Source organism: Bactrocera oleae, chromosome 3, assembly GCF_042242935.1.
Source record: "Bactrocera oleae isolate idBacOlea1 chromosome 3, idBacOlea1, whole genome shotgun sequence".
NCBI classification, from domain to species: Eukaryota; Metazoa; Arthropoda; class Insecta; order Diptera; family Tephritidae; genus Bactrocera; species Bactrocera oleae.
Genome location: NC_091537.1, coordinates 68226162 through 68249160, shown reverse-complemented (window position 1 = coordinate 68249160; position 22999 = coordinate 68226162). Strand labels below are relative to the sequence as shown.

At 37.1% G+C, this 22999-nt stretch overlaps 1 protein-coding gene across 4 annotated transcripts in view; it reads left to right on the top strand.

Moving 5' to 3' along the window:
* CdGAPr (GTPase-activating protein CdGAPr) overlaps window positions 1-22544 on the top strand; it is a 191633-nt gene extending 169089 nt beyond the window's left edge. For all 4 annotated transcript variants that reach the window (XM_036361775.2, XM_070106784.1, XM_070106785.1 and 1 more), the window contains 5 exons: window positions 11641-12947; window positions 13059-14951; window positions 16212-16632; window positions 17794-20252; window positions 21310-22544. In XM_036361775.2, the coding sequence (XP_036217668.2) occupies window positions 11641-12947; window positions 13059-14951; window positions 16212-16632; window positions 17794-20252; window positions 21310-21385 (6156 nt within the window). In that variant the 3' untranslated portion in view covers window positions 21386-22544. The remainder of the gene's footprint in view (window positions 1-11640; window positions 12948-13058; window positions 14952-16211; window positions 16633-17793; window positions 20253-21309) is intronic.
* Window positions 22545-22999: the final 455 nt, after the last annotated feature.

Below are 22999 nucleotides of genomic sequence, written 5' to 3'. Positions count from 1 at the left end.
TGCTATTTTATGATTGTCTGCTATCGCTAGTTTCCCTATATATTCTACTGCATCTTTTTCATTAATTTATTTTTTCTAGAACTTTTTTGGTATTTTTTATTTGTTTTCCTCAAATTTCCCCCCGCTTCGTTGTTGCATTCACGCAGCCAAGCATAAAATCGCATTTGTGCCAACATTTAAACAATGCAGCCCAAAACTGGCACTACTCGAGAGCAGCGTGATTACTTGCAACGCTTCGTTGCATGTTCCATTCTCGCATTGTTCCCATGCAATTATTCTATGTTACTGCATAACTCATTGCGTGTACTTACTTACCGGCTCGAGTATATGTGTCCATAGGTGTGTGTTCTTTAGAATCTAATACGCTTGTGAGTCATGCTCTACTAGAATTACAAGCCACTGATTTTATAATGGCAAAAAAATAAAGTTACCATTTTTTCAACAGACAGCTCAATTCTTTGGCTGCATAATGTACTGAGAAAAAATTCGAAGTAGTATTAAAATTATTTTCCCTTAGAAGCCATGAAACATAAACTGGAGTCAGAGTTTGTGAAAGACACATGTCCACATTCAGTACTTAATCAGCTTAAGAAAATATTAGGTAAATAAAGTGATGCATGTTTCAGTTAAATTCTTATTTTTGGTACTACCTCAACTGAGTTTCCGCTAAATTATTGTTAAAGTTCCTAATTAATGATTAAATATAGTGAATGAGTTGTAATTTTATAAGATGCGCCACATACTAGGTTTTTTAAAATATTTTCATTTTCAGCTCTTATTCAGCTTAAAATGATTACTGAATAAAGAGCTGAATGCCAATACGCTTGCAAAGCTTGGTATGGAGTTTCAATTAATTTCTTCTTTTTGGTACTATCTCAACTGAGTTTACGCCAGATTGAAGTTACTTGGGTTTTATACTAGAGTTATTATAATTTTGACAAAAATTTTACACCAGACGTCTTTTCAAATAAGAGTGGAGTTTCTCGAGCTTATATGATTTCTATATTCGTTTCTTTGTCAATGCACTAAATTTTTGTAGTAAAAGCGTGAAGTAGCGATAGACTTGACTATCACAGTTAATTAGAGATTCATCAAAGGTTCGCCATAGCCAACTGTGTACTTGAACATTATTCTGAGATCCATTGTTTTTAATCAATATTTTATATATATATATTAGCTGTAACTATATCTTAAACGAAAAACTACTATATAAAACGAAGGGTTGGGAAAAAGTCTAATAGAGAAATGTTTAAGGACTATAACATCTTCAAAGAGATATTAGAGAAAGATGTTCGACGAGTCTGAAGCATTTAATTACTGTAAACTATGATATACCTAATGAGGATTCCCTAAGGAGTTCAAACGAAAGTAAAAAAAAAAAAAGATATTGTGTTATATAACTCGGTGTTATAAAGCGTTTAATCACTAGAACTTGTGGTATTGACAATTCACGAAGTAGGCGCTATAGCATATAGCTGTCATAAAAACTGAACTAACAAACTCAAGTCTTTCTGAGGGAAACCTTTTTATTAGACGAAATATCTTCATGAAATTTGGCATGGATTATTGTCCAAGGTTCCGGGAACAAATTGTTCAAAACGGACTGATATAGATATAGATATCTGCCTAACCAACTGAACGATCAAAATCAAGTTCTTGTAGGAAAACTTTTGTATTGTACGACGTATCTTCCTAAAAGACTTCCAGCCAAAGTGAATGTTTTTTTATTGTACAATATTTTCTGTCGCTACAACAACAACAATAAATCACACCCTATACATTTTTCACTGTGATCCAACCTTATTTTTGCCTGAAACTGTAGTTTAAATTACAAGTGCCGCTTTCGATTACTTCTTAAATTATTTACCTTCCTGTTGTACAGAAAAATTTTTCTCCCTGCATTTGGCATTCCTTCAAAAGCGTATAGATTTTCATTTCCCTATGATTATTTCACTTTCTTTTACGGTGATCGGGGATGAAGAAATGTCACAAATATTATGCAAGTGCAATGTGTATGGCTTGGGCTCTCGGACACCAGCTTTAGTTGCACTATGCCAACCTTTGCAGAAGGGGGTTTGTTGGTATTGGTAGTGGTCATTATAATCGAGCGTGTATATGTATGTGTGCTTTGGTGCTGCAACAAGCATTGCGTTATTTGCTGTTGGCAAAGCTTTTTCACTATGCTGGCTACATTCGCATAAATAAATATTTGCATGTATATCTGTATATAATGTAGAGGTTTGTACATATGTACGTCCACATTTTGTTCCAGCGTTTCACTCAACAACCAAAACCCCTTACAATTTTTTAGTTCTTTGCGCGGCTTTCAACAGAAAACATTAAATTGTAGGTATTGGTTCATTAAATATATATATATTTGTACATATATATCTACATATGTATGTATATTTGTGCGCGCCACATTCTGTTAGTTAACAACTATTTGTAAATATAATAAATAAAATTATAAAAATATTAATAAGCCAAATTAATGAGTGTGCTTGTGTTGTTATGCAATCAAATATTTGAAGTGCTAAATGTTGAAAATAATTACCAAAAATATAAGGTGGAATAAAAATGAGCTTTTAGTGTGTGTGAAAAAGTTTCAAACCAACTTTAAAAAGGGTTAAATAAATATAAAAATAACAAAGGCTATAGCGATTAATTTTCGAATTCACTGTAATGTCTTTTAATAAAAAAAAAAAAACACGTGAACTTCGACTGCTACGAAACTATGATACTCTTCACAGGTGTATTTTTTATAGCATAAAGGGTATAAAATGATCGTTAGCTTGATTTTGATCGATCAGTTGGTATAGCAGCTACATGCTATAGTCGTATGGTTTGAGCAATTTGTCCGGAGGTTTTAGCGCTGCCTCAAATATCTATGCCAAATGTCGTGACGACATCACGTCACATCACGTCAAATAAAAAAGTTTTCAATACCAGATCTTAACTTTGATCGATTACTTCATGTGGCAGCTATATTCGTCGGTTTTAACAAATGAGCAGCTTCATGGAAAGAGAAGAACGTGTGCAAATTTTCAAATCTATATCTCAAAAACTGAGGGATATAGTTCGCGGACTATATACAGACGGCCAGTACATTACAGAGTGTCCAGATATGTACAAGCTTCGTCATAAGAAATATTAATAATTATTTTTCTAAACTCTTAAAAGATCCTTAATATCCTTCTCCTCATAGTAAAATGAAGCATCTTACAAAAACTCAACATTTTTTGCTAAGAAGCCTTTATAAGTGAGAAGCAAGCCAAGGACTATCAACGCGGTAGTATTTACCCTAAATTATATGCTCTGGGGCAAGGTTCATCTCGCCGTCATAATAGGTGTTCTGAGTAGATACTGTCCAAAAGGCTCAAATACGGTGAGGTTACATATCAAGTGGACAAAGCTGTATGAAAGAAGGCGAGGCTGAGGTTGAAACATTTCGATAGATACAGGTTTGGGGAGTCTGGCGAATTTTCTGCGATTGATATTAGCCACCTTAACAAATTTGTGTTCGGCTCAAAGGTTCTAGTTATCCATATCTAGGAGTTTTGGGAATCACAAAGATCATGCTTTCACTGCTGTTCAAGTGGGATCCTTTGTCATCTTTGGTGTCAGGATGAGCCCTACAACCTAACTTAATCTAACATTTTTTACATTACAGAAGCCACTACGATCAAAAACACCATCCTAAAAAATGGTGCGAATTTTAAAAATTCCTCCTTCTCACATACACTTTTGTAATGAATGGTTCTACAATTGTATACATCCAACTAATATTCTCGATCTGCTTCGTCACATTAGCAAATGAACTGTCGTTATACTTCCGAAAATCAACTCAATATTGCGATCCTTCAGCTGCTTCTTTGACAGACAGTGGCACAGCGAGTCTAAATATTTTACCTTCTTAGTAATTCATATAATTATTATGTTTTCTTCAAACGCGAGCAATTTGCCTCTTATGGCAGTCTCAGTTCAAATGTCGAGCTCACTAACTACCATATTTTGATTTCCCATCCCTAGGCCTAGATTAACCTCAAGTACGATATGTTTAGAATTTTTCTACCATCGCTTTGGTTAAAAGGAAATCCATGCAATGCATCACTGCAGCATAGCAATGACTTCTAAAAACGAACTATTTTGAAAGGATTTAGCAAATACCTTAGAAATATTTTCTGAAAACTTGAAGTAAATCCGACAAATACTTTTCGAGTTATGTGGTAATTAGCATAGGGTTCTCGGGCGCTCTGGAACGTTCATGCAAAACTTCAAATGCGTTTAGCTCGAAAATAATAAGATTTTAATTTTCCTAACACCTTAAATCTGGTTACTTTTTGTTGCACATTCATATAGTACCCATCGTGCACAACTTGCTAATCATACATAATATGTTCCAGCATGGCTGAAACTTGCACTTTCCTTATCTCCCAATCTACACTCTTTCGCACTTACCTAAATATGCATGCAAACATATATATGTATGTATGTGGTGAACTCATACACACAAGCTCGGTTACGTACAAGTTACGTATTACTACGTTTAGCTATCTCCTGTTTAATTGACCTTCCTCAAGGCTGTCAAGTTAATGGACAAGGCAAATATTGCTTCAAATCAAATTAGGTTTCCTTTTAAGCAAAACTTGTAGGCAAATGTGGGATATACATACATACATACATAAATATGCTGCTAAAGTGGGGAAATGCAATAAATATGAAGGATATGGCTTGCGTACAAAGTAGCTGCAGCACAAGAAAACCCAAAACTTGAAACTCACAATAAAAAAACACTCAAAATCGCAAGCACTCAAAATTCGGCGATTGCCTTTAAAAGTGTTTTAAGTCTACATACAATATGTATACAAAAATACGTATATATGTGTAAAAAACGTACATGCATATGTAATTACATTCATTTATATATTTATTGCTTGTGACCGCTACACTAGTTCCTTCTTTTTAAGAAATGTATGACCTCATTCGCCTTAAATAGCCTAAGTTGACTGATGGTCAGCGTCTTTAGTAATGGCATCACCAATGAAGCACAATATATGCATACATACAGATATACATATAATTGTAGATACTTTATATATATATTTATTTATATATATTAGTAAATTTACAATTCTTCTGCTTTTATTATATATTTCTTGTGTATTGCTCATCACTCACATGTCGTGTTACTCATACGCCGTGGAGACCCAAACTTTGCTGAATCGTAAAAAATAATCATATAATCATGCCACATATTGATATATGAGTATGTACGAGTATGCTTGTAAGCTACTAAACATTGAAAGCCTCTGCTGTGCTTATTTGAATTAAATTTTTTTTTTTGATATTTATTTGGGTCAAATTCATAGTTTTTTATTACTATAGTGTCGTATATATCTATCTTATATCCTTAGTTGCTACTTGAAAAACGCTTAAGACAAACTTCTTTCTTGTATAAAGACAGCGTCTCATACATAAACTTGATCTACTGGACTTTCGGCCAAGATTTCTTCAATGGGTAGCATCTTATTTTTATAATAGAACCCAACGAGTGATATTTGAGGAGACTCTTTCAGTTACAATAAATGTCACTTCAGACGTTCCGCAAGATAGTCATCTTGGCCAGATTATGTTCTTGTTGTTCTCTTCTGTAATAGAATTCCCAAAAATTTTATTATACGCCGACGACGTACAGCTTTTTAAATCATACACTTTAACTGATGAAGACTTAAACAATTTGGTTGCTTGGTATGATATAAATAATTTGCTATTGAATCTCAATAAATGTAAGACGATGTGCTTTTCCCGTAGATCTGAGCCCCCCTCTCCTTATGTCATAAAACACCATAGTCTAGAGAAAGTTTTTAACTTTGTTGATTTGGAAGTTACTATGGACCTTAAGCTTAATTTTAGTCTTCATATTGATACCATGGTCTTAAAAGCAAAAGGTGTCCTCAGATTTGTTAAACGTTGGTATCTTATTAAAACACTTTTTACAACTTTGTTTAGACCTATATGAGAATATGGCTTTGTTGTATGGAAACCTAGCTACCAAATCCATTCTCACAAGTTAGAGTCTGTTCAAAAAGTCTTCCTCCATACACTAGTCGTTTAAAACTTATAAATCTACCTACAGTTATTAGTCGTAGGGAAATGCTAGGCATAATATTCTTAGTGAAAATCTAGAATGGAACAGTTTGCGGTTTTTTAAATTAAATTAAATTACCCGGTTCGCTTTTTGAGGCCTTACGGTTAAAATCCTGTAGATCAATATTCAAAATAAACGAGCCATTCCGCCGTGTATGTCATGATTTGAATTCTCTTTCCTGCACATTTGCTTTATCTGACTCTCTTTTCAAAATTAAAAATACTATATTGCTTTCTCTTAATATATAAAAACGTAATAATTTATTATATCGTAACTATAAATCTTAGCTGTTGAAATGTTTGTTTCTGTAGTTGAGAAGTTACGATCAAGCTTAAAAAACTCTCTTGCATTTTCTGACTTGGCTAGGTCCGTTCGTATGCGGATTGCGCCCCTCGCGTCGGTTCGGCGGGAGGAGTGTAATCATTGGGTTATTATTAATTATATTTTAAAAAAATGTACGACAATATAAAGTTGGAAAGGAGTAGGACCGCGAGATGTTAAAAGCACATCTTGAATATTAAACCGCATTTGCTAAAAATATAGTTTTTTATAAGGACATAAAACTGCTCCTGTATACAGATTACTTATTGACCTAAGAAACCAAACCGGGTAATATAGTCTACCTTAGCTAAGATGAAGAAGCGATTAGAATTTTGTAGCTCGAAACAAATTTTCACGAAACTAAGAGGGCCTGGACCACCAGAAATATAAAGAAAGACGGATTCCCACTTATCTCCAAAATAAATATAGAGGTAGTAGACTAGACCTTCGAAACATATTGCTACACAGCGAACATTAAAAGCTGGGAGTACGAGTTTATCGCAATTCAGGTCAACTTATGCAACGAATAATCTTATCACCAATTTTTATAGCCTTAACATATATTAGTTTGTCACGAAGTGTGTAACACCTCGAAAGAAACGTCGGAGACCATATAAAGTATATACCATACATATATAAATGATCAGCGTGACGAGTTGATCAAGTCCTTGTATGGAAAAGTTTTTTAATAAAAGAGATTCTTCTCGAAATTTGGCATGGATTACTGTCCAAAGCAATTCTACAAGCTCCGAAGAAATTATTACCAACGGACCATTTTAGTACATAGCTGTAATTCAAACTGATCTAGGTCAAAATCAAGATAAAGATTGTTTTTCCTTATTAAGTAACCTTAATTCGAACCTTGCAGGTTGTTAATATCGAACCACGTGGCTAGAGAGAACTAACTAGCAAAATGTTTACCGTTGTACGCAAACCGGTCTGTTATATTTTAAGATTTATTTATACATATAGTTGCTTTAAGAAATGCAACTGTGAAGGATATTATAACTTTGGTGGAGCCGTAGTTAACGTGTTTCTTGTTTTTTTTAGTAATTCAAGTATAAACATCATTTTGCGCAACTGTCACCTACAAACCTACAAAAAGTTCAACATAACCTAAAAATTAGGTGAGCCATTTCCGGAGCTGCCAATATTAAAAATGTAAAAAATTAGCTTAACCTAATTTCAATGTCTACACAGCATACACAACAATACAAAATTACGCAATTTATTTTTACTCGCTGGCTTTGCAAAGTCCTGGCGCCCACACGAGACACTCTTGACAGACACACCCAAAGAAACCGCATCCCTTTTTTATTTTTCTTACTTTGTTTTTGTAGAATTTAAAAAAAATTGTTATCAGCCAGCGTTTATGTGGGCGTTGATTAGCTTGCTGTGTTTAAACACGCAATTTACACACATACATACATATAAATAATTGTGTATACATATGTATAAATTTGTGCTTTTGGATATCCTTTTTTATACCGTTAGCAATTACAAAACCTCAAAAGCGCAAAATAACAGTAAATACATGTGTGCGGGCACATATGTACATAAATATTTTTCTCCTGGCGCGTATATGTTGTTGCACGTTGCCGTTTGGCATGCCACAATAAAAAGGACAGTTGGTTAGTCAATTACGTGCGGCAACGCCCAAAAATAGTTGAATATAGCGCTTCTTTTTTTTACTGTTTTTCATTTTTTTGTTTTTGTACAAAAAGTACGCATACACATACCCACCATTCGCCCTACTTTTGTAACTGTCAATTTTACTCGCCGCCTTGCTTTTGGTGCTGCTAAAAATGTAGGTTTGCTTTTGTTTGTGTATACATATGTATGTGTGTGTATGGGTGTGTATGTTTTGTGATGCTTTCTCCTCCCCGCACAAACATCTCAGTTGCGTCAAAGGCATCATCGGCGACAGGAAAGCAGCTATTGCCGCAGCGCCGGAACATTGAAGTCGCCGCAAAGGAAGCTTTGTAGCACTTTTATGCTTTTGCCTGCGCTTTGCAAGTATTTGTTAGTAGTTTTTGCGGTGATTTGTTTTTTATTTTCTTTTCTTTCTTTTTTTTTTGAATTTTTTTTTCTTTCTTTTTTTATTTTTATTTTTTAATTATTTATTTTTTATATTTTTATTTTTGCATGCCATAACTGGCTGTTATTCCATTGCTCTTGCCTATCTCCTATATATGTGGCATGTTGCCGCGCAAATCTGCCGCTCTGCTGCTCAGCTGCTGGCACTCGGTGCGTCTGCCCACCAAATACACCAGAAATTGTTGTGACAACATAAAAATCCCTGCAGCAAAAACGAAAAACGGAAAAAATGACAAAAATCTGTGATGTTGAGGTAAATTAATTCTGTCCGTAACAAGCAAAAAGGCAGAAGAGAGAAGCAAAAAAATAAATAAAATAACTACCAAAGCGGCATTCACTCGTTGTACCGGTACTTACGCAACTCACAGTGAATTAGGTCAGTCAAGGCGAAATGTGTGCTGAAAGTAACTGTCAGTTGTATACATATGTGCAACACACATGCCTTTGCCTACAGAATCACCTACATATTTGACACAGCTTTCTGGAGCATTCACACCTACCTACATACACAAATACAAAAATCTGTGTGCAATGAGCCAGTAAAAATGTGAGCAGCAGCACAGCAACCACAAACCAAGCGGTTTTCAAAACAATTGCAACATTGTATGTTGCTGCTGCTACGTAGAGGAATTTATTAAAAAAAAAATATATATATATATACCTATGTATGTATATATCTTTTCTCTTCTCTCTTTTTCTACATTCCTATGTGAGACATAAGGTTGATATTATAATCACCAAGAAACAACGTTAACTTCAGTCGCACCGAAGCTACGGAAGCGAAAAATTACACACAAGAACAGTTTGTGTGGCAGCTAAGCTGATCTGAACGATTTCGGAGATTTTACCGTTTCCTTGGATAATAATCCAGGCAAAATTTTATGAACATACCTTGTCATAGAAAAAAGATTTCCATAACTTTATTTTGATCAATCAGTTTGTATGGCGGCTAGTTCGCAAATAAACAAACAGGTCATAACTAAATCGATTGTACTCGTCATACATACTTCATAGGGCCTCTGACGTTTCCTCCTGGGTATTATAAACTACGTGGAAAACTTAATATACGCTGTTCAGGAATTAAGAATTAGCCAGTGGAGAGTTGAACATGATAGTGTGATAACTCAAATTAAGTGGATCCTATTGTAACCGATATATTACCGAGCCTACGAGTGCTCAGTTATCCCCCCATGAGTACGAAAGCCTAGTACGTGGCTTGGGCAGATTATAAGGGGGCATATTGGGGCAGAGCAAAGTGTGGATAGATTACATTCATTTTAGGCAGCAAACCACTTTGCCTTTTTATATAAATATACTTACATCTGTTTGGTGAAATTGACAGAGGATCATTTATAATGAACTATTCCCTTATGGCCAAACCATTAATTCAGACAGGCACTGTCAACAATTGGAAAGCCAATCGCCCATAAGGTCAATGGTGAGACAGTCCGGAGCTGGCACCAAGTGATTACTACCGGTTCCTGTCTGTGACAGTTGTTTTTGCTGGTGAAAAACTCACCTCAAGAGAAGCTTGTGAAAATCGACTATCTCCATTTTTTTGCCAATAAAGACGAGGGTTTTTTTGAGATTGGCATTATAAAATTACCTTCAAATTGGCTACAAATTATTGAAAAATTCGCATATTTGATCTAAATCGGATCATTTTAAATATGTTAAAAAAAAACTTCATATTTGATCTAAATCGGATCATTTTAAATATGTTAAAAAAAACTTCAATTTAATGCTAGAATAATGGAGTTCTTGTTATTGAAAATTTTATACTTAGAAAGCCAAATGGAAGAATGCAGGTCCTTATAGGAGCTAAGAAAAAGTATACATTGATTTCGACCAGTTTTACAGAAGAGTTGTAATATGTACGAAATGTTATTAGTTCTAGTTAACGCTAACTTAGCCGAATTTTGTATGCAGATTCTCATAACACTCCTTAGCACGTTTGGAAATTGACAACATCGTACCATACCATGCTATTGTTTCTCCTTATTTGAGTTTAAATCTATATGAGGACCAATTTTAGAGTAGTTTTTGTACTGTGGGTATCTTCCCATTTTAATTGTATCCAAAAATTTGAAAAAGAAATTATTTCTAGTTACTGAAAAGTGCTACCAAAGATTTTGTAAGTTTCGTCAGAAAGAAGTGTGCATTAATAGATCGAAGTAAAAATAAATAAAGGCTTTTAGTAAAAAGATGGAGAGGTCCAAAACATTCTTGAAAGTTCATTTCCTCTAATTGATAAGACTTATTGTACTTTTTAAATCAAGACTTTTTCAAATTCGAGATCAAAAGTAAAAAACTTCAACATCTTCACATTTTCATAAAGGAATTATTCAGCATTTCAGTTTACAGTTTGTTTTTCTTTTACATAACTTTCAATATTTAAAATATTTTTGTAACTGTACTTTTACATTGCCGTAGGGAATTTACGCGCTTTTAGTCATCTCTCCCACTCTTTCTATATGATGAATTCTTTGAAGTCTTCTTTTTTGTTCTTATTTGTATATACATATATAACAAATGTTATGTATGTATGGCATTCGCAAGGTACAAAGTATTTGCAATGTTTGCTTTGATATTCTTTTTCCAAAGGTTTTCGTTGATGTTCCTCAAAATTCATTTAACATTTATAAATATTATTTATGTATTCTAACGGATGGACAGGAGACAGAGTGCTGGGTAAGCTTCTGCCATTTTGGTCTCTCGATTAAAGTACAATCACTGAATCGCTCGTTGTATCATGTTTTTGATCCTAACTGAGATCTCACTTGGACAGCTTAGAACGCTGGTCCGTTGTAGTATCTGAAACTTCTATATAATTGATCATAAGACCAAAGCGCTTTGAGTCCATCACAAATTTGTTGAGCCAGCTCAGTCAGTTTCGGCTTTGTCTCCTGGTTCGCCGAAGCTAAGCCTACCGAGATGTTTCAACCTCAGTCCTGCAAAGGCTGGACAATGGAAAGAAAGTGCCAGGATGTTTCCACCTCACCTTTCTCCATGTACATAACTTATTTACTTGAACTTATTTACTAAGTGCAATTTATTTCTTCTTCTCATTTTAGAAATCCTGTCGCTTTCCGAAACTCGAAGAATGCGCACATTTCCATTATGAACGCGTGCAGTTGGGCGCATTTTCGGTGCGTCTAATGGACGATAAATCCGAATTGCTCAACAGCAGCATAGCATCACAATCAATTGGCGGCGATATTGCCGGCAGTCAACTGGGACAGGTGCTCAGCAACAGCGGTACCGGTCCCTCATCCTACCGTTCCTTCTCGCCAGCGAATTGTTGGTTCATCATAAAAGTTTTTCCGCACAGCTGTGATCCGTTTCTAGTGAAGCGTTCCTTTGACAATATGCAGATGTTGGATGAGATGTTGCATCGCTGCGTGTATGATCGCAAAATAAGCGGTCTGAAGAATTTAGAAGAGTTGGATTTCAAGAGTGAGGAAGATGTTGAGTATGCGGTTGCAAAATATTTGGAGCGTTTCTCAAAGATCGCCTCCGATTCCTTAACCTGCGGCACTATACTCACTTGGTTGCAGTTGGACAATAAGGGACGTCGTTTACCGCTAGCCGATGGTGATACCATGCGTACGATCAATACACCGGCAGTGGGTGCTGCGTACGGCGTGCGTCGCTATCAGGCGCAAGCATCCGATGAAATTTCCATTGAGGTGGGTGATATGATTTCTGTTATCGATATGCCCAGTCCGGCTGAATCCATTTGGTGGCGTGGCAAGAAATCGCATTTACAAAAATCGCAATACGAAGTTGGTTTCTTCCCGCAATCGTGCGTGGCTACAATCGGTGATAAGGTGCCGCGTCATTTTCCCATGCCAGCGCCACTAGTAGGCCAATTGGATGTCTCGCCAACGAAACCGGTATTGCGTAAGCATGGCAAACTTATTGCATTCTTTCGTTCGTTCATCTTATCGCGGCCATCGCGGCGTCGCCTCAAACAGAGCGGCATTTATCGAGAACGTGTGTTCTCGTGTGATTTGTCCGAGCATTTACTCAACAGCGGACAAGAGATACCAATGGTTTTGAAATGTTGCGCGGAATTTATTGAAGAATATGGTATAGTCGATGGTATCTATCGACTTTCGGGTATAACGTCGAATATACAAAAGTTGCGACGCGCCTTCGACGAAGAGCGAATACCAGATTTGGGTAATCCGGAGATGAAACAAGACATACATGCGGTTAGTTCGTTGCTGAAAATGTACTTCCGCGAATTGCCAAATCCTTTGTGCACGTATCAGTTGTATGACAACTTTGTGGAGGCCATACAAGAGAAGAGCGAGTCGAACGAACGACTGCGGCTGATGAAGGAGACTGTACTGAAGTTACCGCCACCGCATTATCGGTAAGTAGAGAGTGCTCAATATTGTAGGGATACTTAGAAGTTAGCCGAAATTTTTTGGCGCACATAATTTATACCAACCTTCAACACACTTTTACTCTTTTCTTCCCACAGCACATTGAAGTACTTGGCGGAGCATCTAAATCGCATCTCACAACACTCTGCACGCACCAGCATGAATGACAAGAATCTCGCTATAGTCTGGGCTCCCAATCTACTGCGCTCACCAGCACTCGAGTCCGGTGGTGTGGCCGCGCTACGCGGCGTTGGCGTACAAGCTGTCGTCACTGAGTACCTGATACGTAATTGTCACAATATTTTCGACGCCTTCGATGATATGAATGTGCGTCTCAGCTACATTGCCACAGCTGGTGCAGCACACGCCAACGAGACGCGACTCGACTCGTTAACAGATTGTGAGAGCTTGTTGGTAGAACAACGCGAACACGATCAATCGCTTTCCTATATGGAGCGTCCGAAAAGTCTTAGCACCGGCGGTCCTAAGTTGATTAGTTTAGAGGAGGCACAGGAGCGTCACTCACGTATCGATGGGCTCGATATGAAAACTACAATGCCCATAAATATGGTATCCAGTAATGCGGCCAATATTGGCTCATACATTGAAGTCGGCGGTGGACCATCTAGTCTACCTGATAAATATCATACAGTTTTGTCGGTGCCACGCAGCTGGCAAAAACGAAAAACACATTCGTGGAAATCGCTGTTCACACGTAATCAACGACCAATCAGCAACGGCGCACACGATTTGAAGACTGGAGCCGCGTCGACTGCAGTTGCTAGCAGCGTTGTGCCACCAGCGCGTCAGAAAGATGGCAGTCACACGCAGGTCACCTTTGCCGAAGCCGACTTGATCATCACAAATGCCGGTAAGGTGGGTAAGGCGCTGCACAAGCAAGAAAAACCGAAATCGATTGAACTATTCGAGACGAGCAATAGACGCGACGAGGTAGCCGGCAAACCGATGGAAGTCTGCGTACGTTCGAACTCCATCGATAGTCTGCGCACTGCTGGGCACTCACGTTCAGTTTCGCATGATTCCTACTTTGATTTGCTGCAGTCGCCACAACGTGGACATGTTACAACTTGTCCGTCACGCGAGCTCTCTGAATTGGGTTTGAATTTCGATCGTGAAGAGCCTGAGATGCGTATCTTCTCCGAAAGTGAATCGCTGGTGAGCTCACCACGCGTCGGCAAAGAGAATATACCACCATCTTCGTGTGCGGCTTCACGTCGCATACTGCGTGCGCGTCCCGAGGAGTTTTCCAGTCAGACAAACAGCGTTAATCCGAGTCCCAAAAAGCAGCCACGTCTCAATCTGCATCTTTCGCCAAGCGCAGCTTCCGCTTTGGCGAATAATTGGGCACAACAGGGCGGCGGCGGCGCTGCAGGGGTGACAAGTGGTACGATGTTAGACGCAGCTGGCAACGAGTTGGTATGCCATGAGCATCACGCACACCTCTCTAGTGACGAAAGTTGCTGCAAACGTTACAAGCTCGAGGATCAGTTGTCCGACATACAATTTATTGATTGCAGCACACCTGAGCACACCATAGCCAATCCACAGACGCTTTATGCCAGCGTGCAAGTACATGCGCCACCCAAGTCAGCGCTCTCCAAGAACTCGCTGTACAGCTCGACAGAGAGCACAAACAAATCGCAAGATGCCGTTAGCGCTAAGGCGGCACAATTCGAAAAAAAGTACGGCATAACTGCCAAAGGTGGTGAGAAGAAGTCAAGCGCCGGCGCGGCAGCAGCTGCCGCAGCAGGTGGCAGCATTATCAGCACGCGCTACAGTTACCCCACAGTGCAGTTGGGCGCTAAGCGTAAAGATCAGGATTCATTCAAAGAACGTTTCAGTTATCCCGGCTCGGGTGTGAGTAATGAGCGTCGCTTCTCGGCAAAAGATGCCGCAGCCCGCATGCAATTCGAGGATGAGCTGTTTGCCAAACGTGAGCTGGAGAGCATTACACAAGTACCTTATGGCAGGTAAGTGTGCGCGTGTGCGAAATTAAATGCTATTTTTATACTCTCGCAACCTGTTGCTACAGAGTATAATAGTTTTGTTCACCTAACGGTTGTTTGTATCACATAAAATTAATCGAGTTAGATATAGGGTTATATATATATAAATGATCAGGATGAAGAGACGAGTTGAAATCCGGGTGACTGTCTGTCCGTCCGTCCGTCTGTCCGTCCGTCCGTCTGTCCGTCCGTCCGTGCAAGCTCTAACTTGAGTAAAAATTGAGATATCTTTATGAAACTTGGTAGACATGTTTCATGGTACCGTGAGACGGTTGGTATTGCAGATGGGCGTAATCGGACCACTGCCACGCCCACAAAACGCCATTAATCAAAAACAAATAACTTGCCATAACTAAGCTCCGCAATAAGATACAAGACTGTTATTTGGTACACAGGATCACATTAGGGAGGGGCATCTGCAGTTAAAAAATTTTTTTTAAAAGTGGGCGTGGTCCCGCCTCTAATAGGTTTAATGTGCATATCTTCTAAACCGCTTATGCTATAATAACAAAATTCACTGGAAGCAAATGTTTTTGGCACTTCTATTGACGGTGTGAAAATAGTTGAAATCGGGTGGCAACTCCGCCCACTCCCCATATAACGGTACTGTTAAAAACTACTAAAAGCGCGATAAATCAAGCACTAAACACGCCAGAGACATTAAATTTTATCTCTGAGATGGTATAAGATGACTTTATAGGAACCGCGTTCAAAATTAGACAGTGGGCGTGGCACATCCCACTTTTAGGTGAAAACCCATATCTTGAGATCTGCTCAACCGATTTCAACCAAATTCAGTGCATAACGTTCTTTTCATGTTTCCATATCATAGTGCGAAAATGGGCGAAATCGGACTACAACCACGCTTACTTCCCATGTAACACCATATTCAATTCCATCTGATTCTTTCACTTTCCACTATGCAAATCAGGTAACAATGATTATATCGGGGTAAAACTTTGCGTGAATAATGCAATTAAAGTATGCCACCTTGCGGCCAAAAATTGTCTAAATCGAACCAAAACTGTTCAACCCCTAAGTACTAAATATGTGGACCCCAGTGCCTATAGTTGACCTTCTACCGAAAATATCAGTCAATCCACAAAGAAATCTCAAACGAGTATACCATTTGACTTTGCGAGAGTATAAAATGTTCGGTTACATCCGAACTTAGCCCTTCCTTACTTGTTTTTTTGCTAATTTTTCGTAACTTTAACTCCACAGAAACACAAACTACAACAATCATTCACATGCGCCCAAGAATCTACCCGATTTGATGCGGCCGAAAAATCGCAACAGCTACTGCAATGCCAATGAGGCACTAAATACGTTGCTATTACGCAATAGCACCAATGAAATAACCAAAGATCCCAAATCCGATATGGAACGTTCGAAAATTTCCGTTACACCTTCCTCACCAATGCAGAGTCCACGTTACTCGTTGTTGGTGGGCGAGACCAGCTCCGAGAATAGTTCAGCCGTAAATACGCCACAGTATGATTTGGAACCGCTAATGGCTACCTCCGCTATGTCGGGATTATCACAACTCTCGGGTGCATCCTCACACCAACAGCAACAACCACTGTTGTTGGGTGTCGACACTGGCAGTTGTTTGGGCACTTCTCACGAAAGTCTCGGCAGCAATGTAAGACATTTTTAAAAATTTTCTTCAACAATAAGTGTGGTAGCGTAGGAAAGTTGTCACTGTAGGCTTAGATTTATATAAAAAAACGCATACGATTTTTCAAGATATTATGATATGATCTTTCATTAGTATAGTAGTATGAGAATATGATTTGTTTTGTTTTTCTGAGCAAAAAGTATTTTTTGAAGAAATGGCACTACTTGTATAGTGAGATTTTGATAGAACGTCGTGCGAAATTAGTTTTTTGCCAAGCCAGGACTGCGAAGAGTTTGTTCCTTTCAATTTTTTGCACATCTTCATGTTATCCATCGAAGAAATAAAGGGTTCTTCTTGTCTAAGCCCGTTCCCATATATTTGACGTATATAATGTTGTTTTATTTTTATATCGGTTTAAGGTTCAAAATTGCATTTTGAAGTAGTGTAACTGTTGGAAATTTTATTTTAGTATGTTGTATAATTTTTGGAATTGCTATTTTTTACCGTCTGCATTTCAGTTCCTTAGATTTAACTTCAAAGCGAATTATAGTCTAAAATTTTGAACCCAGTGTTTTGATAGTGTGAAAAAAATACTTTACCCGATATCCACGAGATATCTGCTTTCAGTTCCTACGACAATCGGGGCTATGTAACCGGAACGGACCCGGATTTTTATTCGGCCAAGGACTGTCAATTCGGCAGAATTTTGCCGTTACAACAACAACAGACAGGGGTTGCAAGTTAAGGAACATGCCCAACTGCTAGTTTCACGGATGGTTACTTCATATTAAAAGACCTTTAAGGGCATTACAAGACTATAAAGGGAAATTTTGAAATTGCGAACCCATTCGACTCCTTCATTAACACTCTCCCATGGAAAATGTCGTACTAATTTCGTAACGAAGACAATGAGGCTATAGCAGGTTTTTTTTGGAGCCAAACGAAGCCATGTGATTTATGGCGGGAGCACGCTATTAGCTAGATATTTTAATCAACAATTTTTTTAAGCTGATGAAGGAGGTGTCAGTCGGACGTGCAGTCTTTTATGTTAGAAGTAATTTTTAACAAATTTTAGTTCGAAAATAAATTTAACTTTTATGAGGTTAACAACTTTTACGCATAACCATTTCTGAAGACACATTTGTTATCTTCAAAATAAATAGCACTTATTTTTCATCCACATAGTTCACATCACACTCGAACATCACGAACGCCTCTCATCACGAACGTCGCGATATGCACGCACTTAAACGCGAGCTCTCACTTGATCTACAACCACTGACTACCAAGATGACCATCGACGGTGTAGATGGTATTGGAAATGGCGGTGCTGGGCATGCGTCTACATTGCCCTACAATAGACAACGAGAATTAGCACAACAACTCATTCCTTCGCCGAATAATTCAAATTTCACAGACAATACTAGTCAATCGGTGACGCCCAGCGAATTCGGTTATCAGAATTTGCAACGTCAGTCGAGCATGCATTCGTTGATTGAAACCGAAGCGGAGTCGCCGGCGTATGAAGAATACGAAAATACGCCGAGCAATATGGCCTCACCGTTGTTAGGCGCACAAAAACCGCCACCAGTAGGTGGTCCCACAAGCCCGATACGTGCTACAATAAGCATTACGTACAATCTGCGTAGTCCACGCGAAGAATTGCCAAGTAAATGTTACGCTGTAATGCGCGACAAGACGAAGACTGCCGCCAAGGGACCGCTGTTGGAAACGAGCTTCGATGAGAACACTGTATATGAGCAAGTGAGATTCTTTAGAAATTCAGTAACCGAGGTGAATCAACTGTTAAACGATGAACGCAAGTGCGCTGTGACGCTCGAGTGCCTGAAAGAGACGAATGAAAATGATATGCAGGAATTTAGTGCATACGAAAATGTACCGCTCTTAAATGAAGAGACAACTATCAAGGGATGTCGGCCAGATGTGCCGATGTGTGGCGAAAAAAATCTGTTAGACAGTTTAGAAGATGCCGCCGAGCATGAAGATGAGGGTTTGCTTTATGAAAACGTGGAGTTGCGCAAACCGAAAAGTGTATATGAAAATCTTCTGGGTGAACAATTGAAAGGCACGGAAGTAAGAGAAACAGATGCATCGGACAAATTGGAGTTGGATAGTTTGGATAGCATCAAAACCGATACAGATATTGTGAAAGCCGAATGTGTAGAGCTTGCTAACGTTAATACACAAGCGCTTGAACGCGAACCGCCGCATAGCGCCGGTATTGTCGAGAATTCAGCACGCAAGTCGCCTTCCAACTTTAGTGTCAAAGAGCTGGCTACGAAGTTCGAGAGTTCGCCCGTCGAGCAACTATCTGCATTTGACTTCAGCTCTCGCAGTTCAATTAAGAAGCACACTGACGTTGTGAATGCCGAACTGAAGACCTCACAAACAAGCCTCAGCTCAAATACCGAGCAGACGACAACAACAAAGGAGACTATAAACCCCAAACAGAAGCTGACAAAATCACAACAAATAACGCGTTCGCTGGATGAGAACGCATTTGTGCGCGAATTCGGCTCGAAACATTTGCAAGAGTTGAACACGCGCAGCACACAACAGCTGCCCGAGCTGGCCGAGGTAACGAATCGACGCAAAAGTTTCGACTTCACACGTCCGAAAACATTAAATCCGCCAAAGCGGCTGCCCGGCATACCGATCACAGAAGAGATTTGTTTTTCGAAGAGTGAAAAGACAGCGCACAAGCAGGAGAAAAGTTATAATCATGCGGTGGTAGATGCCGCACTAGAAAACGATTGCGAAACAGCCGAGCTGAAAATCACGCCAACCACAGAGAATCGCATCTCGCTCATACAGAATAACGTCAACTCGTCTGCACAGCAAGGAGCGGCTACGGCTAACTCAACTGCCGCCGCTATTAATGCCAGCGCCAGTGATCTGAGCAATTCTAATTTGAATTTGTCGACCAGCAGCTTGAAAGTGCTATCCGGCGTGAAGCTCGATCGCGAGCGCATTGACAAAATCAAAGAGGAACGCCGTCAGCAATTGACGCAAAAGTATCGCGGCGATACAACGAACTTCAAGTCGCGTTCGAAAACCGATCTGCACACGCCATCACATAAGGACGACGACAAATTTAATGGTGTCGAATCGTTGCGTGTCAAATCGAAATCCCGCGGAGACATGCGCGCTCTACAGCAGGAGAACGAAAATGTTAAAGAGCTGCTGGGTCGCGCACGCTTGCTGGCGGGCTCAGAGAGTACTTTGCATGCGCCACGCGTACGCAGCATTTCCGATGAGAAAAATCAAAATTGTGATGCAAATACAATAACAACGGCAACAGTTCAGAATTCAAATTCAAATGCTACCAACAACAGCACCACAAATGACGTCACAACTAACTTAACGTCATCTCCAGGTAATGTAAACTACGCGAAGAAAACGCCCGCCGCACAGGAAGAGTTCTCGGCTCGCGCTACTGTACAGAAATTCGAGCGTAAAAGTTTTGAATACGCCAATGGTATAGCGGCGCCGATAGCGTCATCCACAGCAGCGCGGGAACGCAATAACCGGAGTGAGGTGACAAGTGGTGGCACGAGTAATAGCTCTAGCGGTATTGGCAGCGTTGCAGCCCTGTCGACCAGTCGACAAAGTTTAACTTCAACGTAAGTAAATGTGGCTTTAACATAAAATATCTAATTGACATCTTTATATCGTAAGGGATGTCTGGTGCCTCCTATTAAACAGCAAAATTAACAGACAAAATTGAAAAGATCTTCATTTTAAGTCACAAAATGGGCAAGCTAGTAGTAGAATGAGAGCGTTTGTCTCTAAGCAGTCTACGATTAATGTTGTGCGATCTTAACGATGATAGTATTGGAACCGAGTCAGACGTGGTACAAATTATATTTATGACACCATCAAATTTTCTCAGGGTTTATAAATTTTTACATATGGCTAATTTTAATAAAATTAGCGCTTGATTGTTGATAAACACTCACCGAATTGTACCACCGGTTCTATTAATATAAGTTAGACAATTTTTATTAAAATAATATTTACAAAATTTTAATCAGAGTGATTAAATGATTTTTTTTTTAAGACTAATCGTAATGAAATAACTACAAGACTATGTAATTTTTTGATTAAAAAATTGAACTGTGTATTCTTAACATATGTATAAATATCCTCCTAAAACTTTGAAGCAATTCATAAAGTAGCAACAAATTTTAATGCCCAAAAATCGGCTTTCAACATGGAGACAATTAACTCTAATTAATTATTTATCGATGGAAAATGGGAAATAATAATTTCGAATAATAAAACTTTTGTTTTCAAAACTATTTAATATTTTTTTCAAGAATTTTGTATCAAAAACACTAATTTTTTTTAAATCAACAAATTTTATCAAAATATATTTTAAAATTTTATCACAATATTTCTTCCAAACACTTATCTTTTCTAACTTTTTTCAAAAACAAATTTGTATTATTGCTTTTAATTTATTATTCTTATTTAATAAAAAAAAATGTTTTAAATATAAATAAATAAAAAACATATTTTTGAATTGGAAATTGCTTTAGACAATTTTCTTATAAAGTTTTTGTAAACCAATTTTTATTTCTAAATTTAGTTTCTACCTTTTCAAATATTTTTGCTTTAATATTTTTCATAACTCATTTTTATGACTAATAATCGAAATTTAATTTTCTTTTTTTACAGCCGTGAGAAAATCTCGCCACAATTCTCCATACGTGATATGACGGCGATGTTCGAGTCACGCTCGCAGAATTCTTAATATGAGTAAACGCATTCAAAATATGTGGAAACTTAAAAATTATTGTATCTATATAACACATAACTGTACAACTGCATATTACAAACAAGCGGACAGATATATTTCCTCTACTATCAAAAGCATACACACATACATACATATATATAGTAAATTACGCTAGAAGAAAGCATTTATGCTACAAATATAAATTTTTAAATAACAAGGTAAATTATATATACATATATACAAAACTTAATAAATATATTTGTGTATGTATAGGTGTGCATATAAATATTGTGGCAAATAAGAATTGTAAAATAAAACAAAAACAGTTTAGTTGTATTTTTACGTTATGACTAATGCAGCAAAAGAATGTAAAACAACAAAAAAAATATATATATATATGTATATATATATATATATATACATGTGTCTGTATGTAAAATTGAAAGCTTAATACATGCAAAACATTTATACCACATTTCTTTCTAGCCAAATTTACGACGACAACACTAAAAAAATATAAAATAAAATAAAAGTTAAATTTTACAATGAAATAACTAAAGAAAATTTTCGGCGCCTATAAAAAATAAATATTTGCTATATAATAAATATAAAACTTGACATTTACTATGTACTAAATTAATATTAAAAATTGTATGCAATTTTTTTTGTACTCAGAAAAAATTTTTCTTATATAAATATTCGTTAAGAAACATGAAATACAATTTTATGAAAAAAAAAACAACAAAAACTTTAAATAAATTTAATTTATAAAAAATAAATATTAAAACTTATGTATGTATGGTTATTATACTATTTTAAAAAGTTTGTGAGTTTTTTTTTTACGAATGCTAATTATTAAAAATTATCCAAAGAAACAAATAAGACATTGAATGATTATAAGAAATTTATGCATTTTGTGTAAAAGTAGCCGATAACGGTTGGAGTGGCAATGTAGAAATTGTATGCAGTTAAAATGATGATGATAATGAGACATAGTAAGCATTTCGCTTTATACATACATACATATATATTAAATACTATATGCATATTAGTTGTGTTAAATTATTATTTTTTAAATCGCTTAGGTAAGCATTAATTTTTCTTTTTTATATGTAAAAATGCAAAATGTGTAATGAATGCTTAAAAATATTAATAAAAGTAATTATAAATTAAAGTATGTAGTTTAAGTTTTTAAAATGAAATTTTTTGGCGAAGAAATTTATATATGAATTGTAAAAGTACTCGTATACTCAAAAACTGGAGTTCACTGTAGTTATGCGTACATGAGAATACATAAATATAATAATATACATACATACATTCAAAAGTGTACATATATAAATATGAGTCCATAAAAAATTTTTCTTTTGCGAAATGTGCTGAATAAAAGGAAATAAAAAAAATGAATAAATAGTTTGAAACTTTTACTCAATGAAGTATAATTTTCGATTTTTTACGGCTCTTGTGAGAAATTATCATGTCAAAATATTTAAAAAAATATTCTTACAGTGTAAAAAATTATATATATTATATATATATAACTGTAAAAATTATTTAAAATTTGAGAGGAAAAAAGATAGTGTTAAATATTTGTATTTTATTTTTTTAGTTTTAATTGGTCAATTTAAA